Source organism: Megascapheus bottae, chromosome 9 (genome assembly GCF_031878675.1).
Source record: "Megascapheus bottae isolate mThoBot1 chromosome 9, mThoBot2.hap1, whole genome shotgun sequence".
Classification (NCBI taxonomy): Eukaryota; Metazoa; Chordata; class Mammalia; order Rodentia; family Geomyidae; genus Megascapheus; species Megascapheus bottae.
This window is the reverse complement of record NC_143517.1, coordinates 53,578,417-53,593,048: the sequence shown is the minus strand read 5'-3', so window position 1 is coordinate 53,593,048 and position 14,632 is coordinate 53,578,417. Positions and strand designations below refer to the sequence as shown.

The 14,632-nt window shown below is 39.2% G+C and overlaps 1 protein-coding gene across 1 annotated transcript in view; it reads right to left on the bottom strand.

The window, feature by feature from the left end:
* Col14a1 (collagen type XIV alpha 1 chain) overlaps positions 1-14,632 on the bottom strand; it is a 182,287-nt gene that overhangs the window by 136,454 nt on the left and 31,201 nt on the right. The window contains exons 6-7 of the mRNA XM_090339326.1: positions 2,036-2,191; positions 593-712 (exon numbers count right to left, since the gene is read on the bottom strand). Of these exons, the coding sequence (XP_090195452.1) occupies positions 593-712; positions 2,036-2,191 (276 nt within the window). The remainder of the gene's footprint in view (positions 1-592; positions 713-2,035; positions 2,192-14,632) is intronic.

The following is a 14,632-nucleotide window of genomic DNA, read 5'->3' as shown; positions in this document are numbered from 1 at the left end:
TATTTTTGCCTAGCACTCAAGAAGCCCTAGGTTGGATCCTCAACACTAGAAATATATATGTATGTATGCATATACATACACATATGTACATATGTATACCCATATATATATATACAAATGTTTGGACTGTAGGTGATTATGATAAATACCTTTCCATTGATCATTATCAAAAGTACTTGTGAGTCAAAGACCCACAAGTATTTTCAAGGTAACTACTGATAGAGGACTAAGGGATAATAAAATATCTTCAATAAAACTAAGAGGGAAATTTGTTTTCACTGAAATGGCAAGATGGCTGGATAAGAAAAGAGAGAAAAGAAATGGACTGACAGTGGTTAGAAAGTTTCTGAATGCTTCTGGCCCATCACTGCTTTATTTTGTTCTAGCCCAATCAACCCCTTCAGGGACATAAGGTTCATTTAGAAAATAAGTAAGATGTGTAAGGTTTAACACTTAATGATGAGTTTGAGAAAAGAATCTCCAACAATTAAGATGCTGGTTTTGGTTGAAAAAGACTATAATGGTATGCTAACTTAAAAAACTATTCTTCAGAAAGATGGGTTGCTGAGAATATACAGTAAACACAACATACCTGTTAGAGTATTCCCTCCCTTGTATGGGAGGTTTCGGACAGCTTCAATGACCTCCTCTTTTGTGCTAAAAGCATTCAAATGCCATTCTATTCTGGGGTCGCCACTATACTGTGCAAGACCTGGGAAAGAAAGATAGGAAAACACACTAGAAATGATGTGTAACACTCAGGAAGTTCAAAGATGAAGGGCCAAATTAAAAGGACGGCTAGCATCAATCAAAGGAATCAAGTAGAATATACTTAGGACTGAAGAAAAAGTGCATAATTTCTAGACATGTAGAAGTTAGCACTGAGTCAGATACTTGATTTTTTTTATGGCATAGTCATAAGCTGGGTGACAGTGGCTTATGCTTATAATCCTAGCTACTCAGGAGGCTAAAATCTGAGGATCACACTTTGATGCCAGTTTGGGCATTAAAAGTTGTGAGACTCTTATCTCCAATTAGTCACCAAAAGGTAGAAGTGGAACTCTGGTTCAAGTGATAAGAGAATATAGGAACCACACTCAGGCCCTGCGTTCAATACAAAAGACTGACCAAAAACAAAACAACAAAAAAATAAGAATAGTCATTCATACTAAAAAAGGTCTAGATTCATTTATGTTTTATTAAACAAAAAATGTCACAAACATAAAACATTAAACAATCTTTTCAAAGAAATGATCATTTAGATAGTTTTTATATAATAAAGATATATATTCATATTATATGTGCATGTGTTCTATGATTTTTTTATGTTTTCTACAGTTAATTTGGCAAAAATTGTCTTATACGGTGAAATAATTTCCATTTTGTTTAGTATTCCCCTAGATTCCATGTTTCTTTTAAATAAAACCTGCTATGTGACAAAGTTTTGAACAGGCTGTAACTTAAGATCTCATTAATATTATTATTACCAGAGGAAATTCTGACTTTTCTGAAAACTAAATTGAAATCCCATAATTGACTGGTGAGATTATAGCAAAACATTACAGGAATATGTATTGACCTACACATGTTTTTAGCAGCACCAGTATAGCTGATCCTGGAATCTAAAAGGCGTTTTTAAGATGTCTTGAAAATCTCCAGAGCTGGACACTAGTGTATCCAAACTACTCAGGAGACTGAGATCTGAATTTCACAGTTCCAAGTCAGCCCAAGCAGAAAAATCCATGAAAGCCTTATCGCCAATTAATCATCAGAAAAGCCACAACTGGAGGTATAACTCGACTGGTTGAGCATCAACCCTGAGCAAAAAAGCCAAGTGAGAGCACAGGGTCCTGATTTCAAGTCTCAGTATCACCCCGACATACACACATACAAATCTCTGCACGAGGTGGCGGCATGGCCCAAGTGGCAGAGCACCTGTTCATTCCCAAGGACTTGACCATCAAATATCACTCCACACTTAAATCATAAATAAACCAGTAGCTTCACAGCTGACTGCTATTGAAAAGTGATGTACCAATTCTCGTCTTCTCTGAGCCCACATGGAATGCTGTGATGAGATTTTCCAAGAAAAGTCGGACCAATCTGAAGTTGAATCTTCCAATACTCCACGAGCCATCCACCAGGATCACAATGTCAGCAATAGCTGGGGTCTCACAGAAGAATTTCACTTCTGCAAAGAAGAAACCAGGAAAGCACATGTGTTATTATTGGTACTTATGTTTTTTTGATTGAGTATTTCAGATAACTTAGTGCTAAGAATACCAGAAAGTTCCTATTAAAATAACCATCTTTTTATAGCTTTTCCCTTTAAATGCATCCTTATGAGAAAAAAAATTGTGGTAATGGTTAGCAATAGAGTGAAATATTCTGGAAAGAGTTAGCAAAATCCTGGCAGGTTCATGGCAACCTGGCAGCCCATCTTTCTGCGTGTTGTAGCACTGCTGTCTGTACAAAATCCTCCAGGTTTGGACTTTACAAGGCAGCTTCTTTCCAGGAAAGTGCTCAGCCATGCCAGTGTGAACCATTCAGTCAAGATGGGAAGATTTCCAAGAAGCAAAAAGATGACTCTCCTGTACTGATAAGTGCATGCTAGAGGAAGTAATAGGAGAAGAAAAATGTGGGCTTCACAAATTCTAGGAAAAGTTAAGGGTATGACTTTATTTAATCAACAATGCAACACAGATTAAAATTGAAGAAGAGCCTCAGAGTTCCTCCAAATCCAATTTTTTCTGTATGTGATAGTAAGATTTTGCCCCTAAATAAAATTAATAAAATCACCAAAATCATAATTATTCTGTGTGTACATGTGTGTGTGTGTGCGCGCATGTGTGTGTCTGTGTGTCTATGTGTGTATCTGTGTATGTAGGTACTGGGGCTTGAACTAAGTGTCTGGGTGCTGTCTTTTGCTCTAGGCTACTCTCTACAACTTGAGCCACAGCTCCACTTCTCATTTTTGATGTTTAATTAGGGATAAGAGGCTCATAGACTATCCTGCACAAGCTGGATCCACCAGTGCCTGGCCTAAAATCATTACTGTTTAGGAGATCAGTAGAACTCAAGATAATGACCCAGCATTACCATCAGGATGGGTCCTCACCTCCCCCCCTCTCTCCTTCCCCTGCCCTCCCCGCACCAATGCACAGAGGAGTTCTGGGAAATTAGGGTAAGTAGTTGTCTCTACAACAAAGAAGTGGGGAGTGGGTGTCTGATACAGGGTTGTTCTGTGCTTGATGAGATGAAGGCCAGCATTTCTGATCACACAACGCCAATATTCTAGAATAGTTTTAAACTACATTACAAAGAATTGGAGGCATTTTTGGTGTCTTCAGAACTATTGTCTCACACTCAATTCTATACTGCCAAGGAGCGCTTTAACTTTGTGGATTTTCACACTGGGATTGGATATTATGAAGTATATGTGTGTGCTTGTGAATGTATGCCTGCACTGATAGATGCGTTTATCTTTTTTAACTTCCTGCCAGTCCAGAAAATTTTAAGGATTTTTTTTATTGTTCACATTTTATTAACATCCATTAACACTTTATCATTTTATTGCTAAACTTTTAAATTCAATATCGAATAAAAAAGAAAAACATTTCAAATATAATTATATTTGAAAATTAAAATATAGACCTCTTCATAAGCAAAAAGAATATGTGTTTAATTTGCCAAAAAAAATGTTGAGCTTCTCTAGCTTAATATATATGTCTTTGCAATGACCATGCCACTTTCGCTTAAGGGATTTTGATTTGTTTTCCAGACATAAATACTCATGGAATACCTAAATCCTTTTGCCAGATGGGGGAAATATGTATTTTCCAAAGAAATACACCAGTCTCTATTATGGAAGCTCTATAGCACAACTCAATCCACAGTTGGATTTTACTTTTTGGCACTAACTTCCTCTTCTTAAATAGAAGTAAGCTACCAGCATTGTATTTGAGAGTTGGCCTCACTGTACAAATTGAGAAAAATCTAAAATGAAACACAGCCATGAGTCATGGGACAGAAATTAATTTGTTCTTTGGACATAACTAAGGAAAAGTGACGTCTGACTAAGCTTCAAGAACCATTTCTCTTGGTTTTAGGGCAAAAACTTACTCTCAAATGGACATTTTCTTTGTCTTTGAAAATTTCTAGAAGTATTATTTCAACTTTCAATTAATTGGAAACAATGTAGAAGAGAAGAAACAAATATTATTTTAAAAAATGTTTTGAGCACCTGGAGGCATTGGCTGAAGTGGAAGGAGAGAAAAGGCCCAGCAAGCTGGGTGTGGTGGCTCATGCCAGCTACTCAGGAGGCTGAGATCTGAGGATCAAGGTTCAAAACCATCCCAGGGACAGAAGGACCTGAGACTCATATCTCCAATTAACTTCTAGAAAGTGGGAAATGGTGCTTGGCTCAAGGGTAGGGCAGTAGCCTTGAGCTGAAGGGCTTAGGGACAGCGCCCAGGCCAAGTTCAAGCCCCATGACCCACAAAAAAAAAAAAAAAAAAAAAGCCCAGCCCAGCAAGAACACAAGGCTGAGTTCAACGCCCAGTACTGAGTACCCAATACCATCTCAGCTACTTGAAAGATAGATACCCCATGTCAACAAACAAGATCCTCTCTATAATCCTTACTGTGCAAGAGGTGTGCATACGAGAATCACTTGACTAGCGTGTGGAGGACCTCGGTTGCATCTCAAGAACTACACTTTTAAAAAAAAAAAGGAAGCACCGGGTTCATACTTGTAATCTTGTAATCCTAGATCTGAGGATCTCAGCCTGGGCACGAAAGTAAGAAAGTCCATGAGATTCTTATCGCCAATAGACTGCCAAAATAAAGATGGAGCTGTGGCTCAAGTGATAGAGTGCTAGCATTGAGAAAGAAGCTCAGTACTGAAGACGTGAGTTCAAGGACCAGTGCACACAGGCATACACATGCATACGTGCGCGCACACACACACACACACACACACACACACAGATCACAGATAGACAGAAGGTGAAAGGATGGAGATTTGAAGGAAGAAAGGAAGCAAAGGAGGAAGAAATAAAGAAAAGAAGGAGGGAAGGAGGGAAGAAAAAAGGAGGAGGAGAGGAAAAAGGAAGAAGGAAGGGAGGGAGTTAGGAAGGGAGGAGGGAAGGAGGGGGGAGGAAGGGAAGGAGAGAGGGAAGAAGGGAAGGGAGGAAAGGGGAGGAGAGGGGAGGGGAGGGGAGGGGAGGGGAGGAAAGGACTGCAGAAGGGAAGTAAAGATTTCTAGTTTAGGAAAAAAGTTCCATAAAAGTAAAACTTAGCAAACTGAAGTCATCAAAACAGAATTCTTTGGGGTTGGATTATGGCATGTCCTGTAATCCCAGCTACACAAGAGGCATAGGTAGGCAGACAATAATCCAGTCCTAGGAAGGCAGCATGAGACACTAAGAAATAACTGAAGTATCAAGGGACTGAGGACATAACTCAAGTGGTAAATAACCTGCCTAAAAAGCATGAGGTCCTGGAGTTCAAAAGCACATAATAACACGTATCAGGCATGGTGGCATATCTTGTCATTCTAGCTAGAAAGAGAAGTTTAAGTAGGAGGATCACAGTCCACAGCAGCACAGATAAAATGTGAACCTCTGTTCAAAAATGACGACAGCAAAAGGGGATGGGGTGTGGCTGAAGAGACAGAGGGCTTACCTAGCAAACCCAGAGCTCTGAAGTCAAACCTTAATACTATCACACACAAAAATAAACGTAAAATTGTGCATAATTAAATACAGAAACTACCATACATTCCTATAAGAATGCTGGTAACTGGAGAAATGTGTGGTAAGTCAGTATTCATGATCTTACCTAGCAAACAGAAAATTATCTAAAGATCATTTTAGAGCTTGTCACACAATGAGATCAGGAAAACACTTAAAAACAATCTACAGTTCAGTACATTGTATTTGAAATTAGCACTCGTGCCCTACTTTCTCATGCAAAGACTAGTCTGAAAGAAGTAGAAATATCAGCAGAAAGGTCTTTGCAAGGCTTGGAAGTCAAAGTCTGTTCATTTTTGTATTCCTGGGTTTAATGTATTCATTTGGGAAACTGAAAACCTATGTTTTTCACATGTCCTAAACCCTAATTGTTAGTTCTAAGCCACATCCAAATAAAATGACTCTTACTGGCTGTTTTCCATCCAAGCAAACACAAAAGCAATTTGGCCAGTTGTAGGAATGTTAACTGTAGGCAGAACTTTTTCTGCCATTAATGGATTTGCCTTTGCCAGAGGCAAACAGATGCTTTCTCTGAAAAAAGAAACAGTTCAAAGCTGCTCTGTGAGAACTTCAAAAGCTACATATCTCAAACACAATTCCGTTATGAATATTTTGAGAAATAGATGAAAACTATTTACTTTAAAAACAAAAAGGCCCGGTTAAAACTCACTCACAATTAATGTCACCTTCTACTAGTTAACACCTTGAACACTTCACTATTCTTCTAAGGACAAATGTCCATGAGAAAGAAGGCATTAAGTACCTTCAGTGCCTTAAGGAATTAAATGGTAAAAGAGAAAAACAGGCAAAGCTGAGGGTTCAAGTGACTGGTATGTGAGAACTAGAAGCAAAATGAAAGCTAAATCTACATTAAAAAGAAATAAGGTCTTGGTGTTTCTTTACAAATGGTGCAATAGCATTTTTTCTAATGGATGAATAGAATTCCACTGTGTGTTCACCAATACAAATAATGAAACACACAAAAAGTGGTACTGTCAAAAGACTTTTTCTGCCATGTAAACTCCTGTTCACCCTGGAAAACAAATGCTACAGTCTCTAAGTCCATGAATTTTCTCCTCAGTCCTCTCAGCAAGGACTCAACTCGTCCTTCTCCACATCTTCTGCATTGCTACACAGTTGCTTGCATTTATAGAATCAAGCATTATGCCTTCCTAATGTTTCTGCCTCCAAAATGAAACTTAACACCTTGAGGAAGGAGGTTCTTTTTGCCTTTCCTTTTCAAACCCTTTGTCCTGCTCCACTCTTAGGATTAAATATATGAATGATGGTGAACAGAAGTGAATTGTGCTATTGAAAAAGAATTGTTCCTTTCATATAATTTATATCCTCAGTTCAACTAAATGTGGTCTGCTCTCATGGCCTGCCACACCATTACATTGAAAGAACAGGTTATGGTTATCTGAATTGTGTGTGCTTCTCAGCATTTTCCCAGTGCTAGAAGCTAAGTTGAATGAAAGAGATTGTGTCCTGTTTTATTCCCAATGTCCCAATAAGCAGCCAGGAAACCACATAATCATTTTGCTACAACCCATCCAGTATTCACTTAGTGGCTTTGAATTATTTCTTCTTTTGCCACTAGCAAAATATCTGGCTAAGTCATTCCTTTACTGAGACAGATGAAGGAAACCTGTGGTCACAAAATGATTTTTCACTTAACTCTCCTATGAGATTTAATTCACTTTTTCCAACCAAAAGCAAAAGAAATCCTTAAGAATCTGGTACAACAGAACTCTTGGAAGTGAGCCATTACTGAGCAGCAACTGGTTTCAGCCACATCTATTTAAATATATTTTTAAAAGAATTAAAATAATTTGCTATTGGCCAGAGTTAACTGGTTGTAAAGAGATCTTCAAGAGTGGCTTATTTGGATACTCCTGACATCTCCATTAGTGTCCTTAGTTTCAAAGCCAAGCCTGATAGTAGGTCTTCCAATTTTTTGGTGCAAACTTCATTTTTCAGGGACCTGGGCTATTGTCACCATAGAAGCTGTTCTCCTCCAATGCCACAAGAATGCTCCCTGGGACATAAGATAACTAATTTTTTTTCTATTAGCAGATGTAAAACTGTGGGCTCATTCAGCCAAGTATGGCATTTACCCCAACCATGGTGAATTCAGTCCTCATTTCATCTGGGTTTGGTGAAGCTGTAGAAGCAAATGCTTCCATCTCTATGACAAAATACCTTGACATAAGACACTTAGGGGCAGAAAAAAATGTACTTTGGCTCATTATTTCAGAGTTCTCAGGCCATCATAGGATAAGTGCATGGCAGAGCAGTTCACAGCATGGCAGCCAGGAAGCATGGAAAAGGGACTAAAGGAAGAGGGGGGCCAGGGGAAGAAAGAGCCTCCCAGGACATGCCTTCAGAGACTTGTTCCCACCTACGTCCCATCTCCTCTCTTTCACCACCTCTCAGCACTGCCATCACGTTGCCTCTTAGACACCACAGAGCGTGTTTTAGGAATCCTCTGGGCCCTTCTCAAATCCAATCGAGTTAACAATTGGGACAAATCACCACAGCCTCTCTGACAGGTGGCTCTCCCCTGTAATGCAGCAATCCCTAATATTCTCTTCCTTTACTCGGGTTTATTTTTTTTGCCCTAGAATTTCTTCTTTCCTGGAAATATTTTAGGTAGCCTGGCGGCTAACTGTGTCAAGCTGATTCATCCATAAAAGCCTCTACATTTGACCAAACATTCTAGCTCTGCCTATGATCATGCTTCCCAGGCCAATAGTGGAGTAGATTGCTCTGTCTCCTGTGGCTGGGACTCACCAAATGAAACGCTTACACCTGCACAGAGCTTAAAGAGAAGAGCAAGAGAGAATTTCTGCTTCCTGAGCACCCCTCCCCCCAGGATAGCCGGCTATCCTACCTTCAGCATTGAACTAAATAAGTATTTTTTAAATGTTTATCGTACTGGCTTTAAGTCATACACACCCTCAGCTCTCCTATATCCCCGGCCCTCGCAGAGTTAGACTAAAACTACATCTTGTTGACTATGGATACTGGCATTCCTTAGCAACCATATTTATGTAAGCCAATTTTATATGATGAATCTACTTTTACATATATATCTCTTTCATTTAAGAAATTCTCATCCTAGCTGGGTGGCTCACACCTGTAATCCTAGCTAGTCAGGAGGCTGAGATCTGAGGGTTGTGGTTCAAAGCCAGCCCAGGCACTAAAGAACATGATATTCTTTTTTTTTTCTTTTTCTTTTTCTTTTTTGCCAGTCCTGGGCTTGAGCTCAGGGCCTGAGCACTGTCCTTGGTCTTTCTCAAGGCTAGAACTCTACCACTTGAGCCTCAGCACCACTTCTGACTTTTTTCTATGTGTGTGGTACCGAGGAATGGAACCCGGGTCTTCATGCATGCTAGGCAAGCCCTCTACCACTAGGCCAAACTCCAGGCCCAAGAACATGATATTCTTATCTCCAATTCACCACTAGAAAACAGGAAGTAGGACTGTGGCAGTAGCCTTGAGTTAAAGAGCTCAGGGACAACACTCAGGCCCAGAGTTCAAGCCCTATGACCCATCAAAAAAAAAAAAAAAAAAAGAATGAAAGAAAAGAAATATCCATCCTGTAAGGTGAATGTTCTTCCCATTTCATAGGGGACAAAAGGTGAAGTGACAATAGAGGTTACAAAATTGTTCCCAGCCAGGTGCAGGTAGCTCACACCTATAATCATAACTACTCAGAAAGCTGAGATCTGAGAATCATGGTTCAAAGCCAGACCTGTGAGACTCTATCTCCAATAAACTATTGAAAAATGAGAGAGGTGGCACTGTGGCTCAAGTGGTAGAGCATTCGCCTTGAGCAAAAGAAGTTGAGAGAAAGCACCCAGGCACAGAGTTCAAGCCTCAGGACTGGCAAAAAAATGATCCGCCTCACAGTCTGAGTAAACTCGTAGTACACAGTGTTCTAGGACTGAGGATAAAGCCAGCACCATTTGGCTATTGTACTATCCAAATCCTATTACAAAAGAAAAGGGGAAGAAAGAAGGGAAGAAGGAAGGAAGGGGGGAAATGGAAGACAGCCAGGGACAGATTGCCAAGCCTTGGAATTAAATATAGACAAACCAAAGCCACAGTTATGTGTCCTATAGTCAACCTGGGATAAATACCACCACAACGACTTTGAGGAATGTGCAGCCCAAATGCTGGGCTGCCGCCCATAGAACCTTGAGCTGCCATTCGGAGCCTTGCATCTTAACAGTAATTGACAGCTCTATCAACACTACTTTCATCACATTTCCCTGGCTCTGGGAACGGGTCTGGAAGAAGACATGACAGCTGTCTCCAAGTATTTAACAGAACTGTCACATGGAAGACGGATTAGGCATGTTCTGTATGCCCACAGGAGTATACAAGGTGACAAATTTTCAACTCAACTGCAGATAAGATGTCTGCTTGAGGAAGCAGAAAGACCTCTGCTAATGGAAACAGATGGAATAGCTCAGAAGCCTGGAGCATCCTCCCCACTGACTGAATTATATCCCTCTCCAAGTAGCTTCAACACAATAGCCTAACTTTGATTTCCCTGTCCTGACTACCAGATGAAGCATAAGCTAACCATTGTGTTGTCAAAGCTCTCCAGTATGCAACTTCCTTTGATTTACCCATGTTTAATTCTCACTTCATCATTGTAACTTACTCTTCTTTCCAATCTTGAGACTTTCTATTCAGTGTCTATCTCTTTGTCTCTTCTTACTCAACATCTCCAAACTATGTACGACAATGCAAGATACCCAAAATAGATTTTACCTCCTTTGAAAATACATGCCCCCTCGTAAATATTTTCTCACTTTTTCAGTAGTGCATATTATACAATGAAATTTCATTGTGATATTTCTGTATATACATATAATATACCTGGAGCCAAATCACTCTACTAAGATCCTTCTTAGCCAAGCATTGGTACCTGTAATTCTAACTACTCAGGAGGCTGAGATCTGGGGATTGTGGTTCAAAGCCAGGTCCAGGCACCAAAATCTGCAACTCTTATCTCCAAGAAACTACTCAAAAAAAAAAAAAAAACATAAGTGGTGCTATGGCTCAAGTGGTAGAACACTAGCCTCTAGCACAAAGAGGCTCAGCGACAGCACCCAAGCCCTAAGATCAAGTCCCAGTGTTGGTCCTCCAAAGCCAACCCCCAAATAAAAGATCCTTCTTGTGTGTGTGTGTGTGTGTGTGTGTGTGTGTGTGTGTGTGTGTGTGTGTGTGTGTGTGTGTCTGCGTCTGCGTCTGCGTCTGTGTCTATGTGTACTGATCCTGGGGCATGAACTCAAGGCCTGGATACTGTGTCTAAGCTTTTGGGTTCAAGGCTCTGCTACTCGAGTCACAGATCCACTTCTAGATATTGGTGGTTATTTGAAGATTAGGCTCACAAATATTCCTGACCAAGCTGGCTTTGAACAATGATCCTCAGATCTCAGCCTGTTGACTAGCTAGGATTACAGGTGTGCCACCAGTGCCTGGGTTAGTAAATTTATATAAAGATTGTCTTTAAATTTTGTTTTGTTATTTAGCTGTTTCCTGATTTTCTTAATAGAGCCCGATGGCTCTCTTTTACAATAAAATCTGCTCAGTTTTAAAAGCCAGTGTGTGATATTCCTCTGTTGTTTCAGTTCGGTATATAATATTACATGATTACACTATTTGTACTTTAGGTTGCTTTAGTTGTTCAAGGTGATTTTCTGTAAAGTGCAACAAGTGTCATCCCTATTTCAACAGCACATTAACAAAAGCATATTTCACCATTTGGAAATTACTCAGGCCAAAACACAATCTACATTTTAGATCAATAGTCAGCCCTTCAAATAAAGAGAAAAGATGTTCAACAGAAAACTCCTTAGATTGGAAGGTACTGGTCAGATGAGCTCCAAGATTCTTATGAGATACAGACTCTGCGAAAGCAACAGCATTATTCATAGATGTAAAATATCTGATTTGGGAAAAATGTTAAAGTTCTGAAAATAAAAGTATTTGATATTTCATTTCATGTTGAGTTGAGAAGTCATACCACTGGGGAATTCCCAGATTGCCAGTGATAAATTTTGCTTCAGGCCATGAGAAAAAGTGTCAACTTTCTTTCAAATCATCTTATCAAAGGGAAGTGAGAGCACAACTAGCAAGGTGATGCTCTAATGCTAAGAGAACTCTATCCACTGACCCTCACTGATGTACAACAGGTTTTTCAGTTTATCTTATTTTTTTTTCTGTACTGGATTGAAGTCAGGATTTTGTACTTCCTAGGAAGTTGCTCTACTACTTGAACCAACTCCTAGCCTGTTTTTGTTTTAGTCATCTCTCAAGTAAGGTTCCGATATTTTGAGCATTGCTGGCCTTCGATGCCTATCCTCTTACATATAGCTTCTCATATAGCTGAGATTACAGGCGCATGCCATCACAAACACATTATTCATTCAGGTGAAGTCATGCTAACTTTTGTGAGGTTTTCCCCCTTTGTCTAAGCTGGCCTCCAGCTAAGATTACCCACTGTCTACCGTCCACATAGTTTAATAACACAAGTGAGTGGGACACCAGGACAGACACTTTTCAAATGAGTAAATGCAAGTAACCAATAAAAACACGACAAATGTTCAACATCCTTAACCACCAGCAAAGTGCAAATCAAATCTACATTGAGATTCCATCTCATTCAACTCAGACTGGCCAATAAGAGAAGTAGAAAACACACAACAACCATCCTAGCAAGGATGCAGGGAGAAAGGTCCCTTATACACTGTTGGTGGGAATGTAACTTGGTGTCACAGCTATGGAAGTCAATATGGTAGCTCTGCAGAAAAATAAAAATAGAACAGCTACATGATTGTGTCATATCCCTCCTGAGTATACATCATGAGGAAGGTAAATCAGCATAGAGCAGACACATGCACAACCCCTGCTTACTACAGACCTATTCATAATAGCGAAGTTATGAAAGCATATAGGTACCTGGGAATGGAAGAATGGATAAAGAAAATTTGATATTTATGTGCAAACTCACACACACACACACACACACACACACACACACACACACTACATAAGTATTATTGAACCATAGACAAAAAATTACTGTGAATATGAAACTGAAGATCATCTAGTCAAGCAAAATATACCAGATAGAATGTATGCATAATGAATAAGTCAAAATGAAATATCCTTGGGCAAGTAAATAATGCTAATGAAAAATGGCTCCCCACCCCCCAAAAAAATCTTGTTTGAAATTCCCCAAGTCTCAAGTCAAAACTCAATATGACATAAATATCTACTAAGACTATAAAGATACTAATTCATATGGTTCATATGGTCAGACCTTCTTATCCACAGAGTTCTACATCTGCAAATGCAATTAGCCAAGGATTGAAAATATTTTTAATGTGTGCTTATACTGAACATATGTTCACTTTTTCCTTGTCATTTTCCTTTAAATGATACAGTCTAACAACTATTTATATTGCTTTGGCATTGTAACTAATCTGGAGATGATTTTTAACATATGGGAGAATTTCAAGCATATGTAAATTTAAGGTCATTCCATAAGGGATTTGAGCTTCCTTAGATTTCGGTATTTGCAGGTGCTCCTGGAACCAGTCCCCGGTGGATGCTGAGGGATGACTGTGTTTACTTCTAGAAGGGGAAAAGAGAAGAGGAGGGGAAATATCTAGAAAGTGATTTTGCTCATGAGCTTCTATGTGTTGTATCCATGACAGCAGATCATCTTCTCACTTTACAAATGGGGAAGTGGAGTTTGACACAGAGTCAAAGAGGAGGATTACAGAGTCAGTGGAGGATTATATTTCAAGATCTACCTGACCAAAACCCTGTTGTCTATTAAGCCACACTGAAATTGATGCTAAGGACAATGAGAAAACTTTCCCTGTAACAAAGCCACTGCTTATTTTCCTCAACCTCTCCCTTCAGCTTGTAATGCGATTTCTCTTGAAAATGGGACACAGACTCCAAGAACTATCAAATGTATTTCCTGCTTAGCACTTTCTGACTCAACCACCTCTGTGGCTGTTCCATGTTTCTACAAAATGCTATAGATTACTTGGAGAGCACAAGTGAGGAGAAAGGGGGCTAAAGATACATGATATCCTATTTACTTTACATCTGTTGCATTAGATCTGTGTTTCTCTATCTTTGTAAAGTAACTTTTTCTTCTGACTACCAACTCATGAAATTTCAATAGTGTAGATGTTTTATATATATATATATATATATATATATGTTTTCTATGTTTAAAAGTAAGATTTTTTCTGGGTACCAGTGGCTCATTCCTATAATCCTAGCTACACAGGAGGCTGAGATCTAAGGATCTCAGTTCAAAGCCAGACTAGGCTCAAAAGATGGTAGGACTCTCATCTCCAATAAACCACCAGAAAACCAGAAGTGGCGTTGTGGCTCAAGTGGTAGAGCATTTGCCTTGAAATGAAGAACCCAGGGACAGCAAATAGACTCAGAATTCAAGGCCCAGGAGCAGCAAAAAAAAAAAAAAAGGTAAGATTTTTCATTCTTTGCTCCAAAAACCAATATTTATCCCTTGAAGGATAATATAGCTTCCATTGAGGATGCATATGATAGATCATTGTTTCTTCAAAGAAAATCTCATTTTTTCCAGAAGCCAGGATCAACTAAAAGCACTGTCATGAAGGTAACCTGAAGGATCACATTCTACTTTGTATGGCTGGAATTTCAGTTTGATGAAATTCTTCAATTCTTTCATGAAGTAGCAGTTCATTTTAATAGCTCACATTTCAGAAATAAGCTGAGTCCTAAAATACATCATAACTCCTACATTTGGCTTAAGTATACTTGCCCAGTACCATTCTCAGTAATACTAGTCCAGT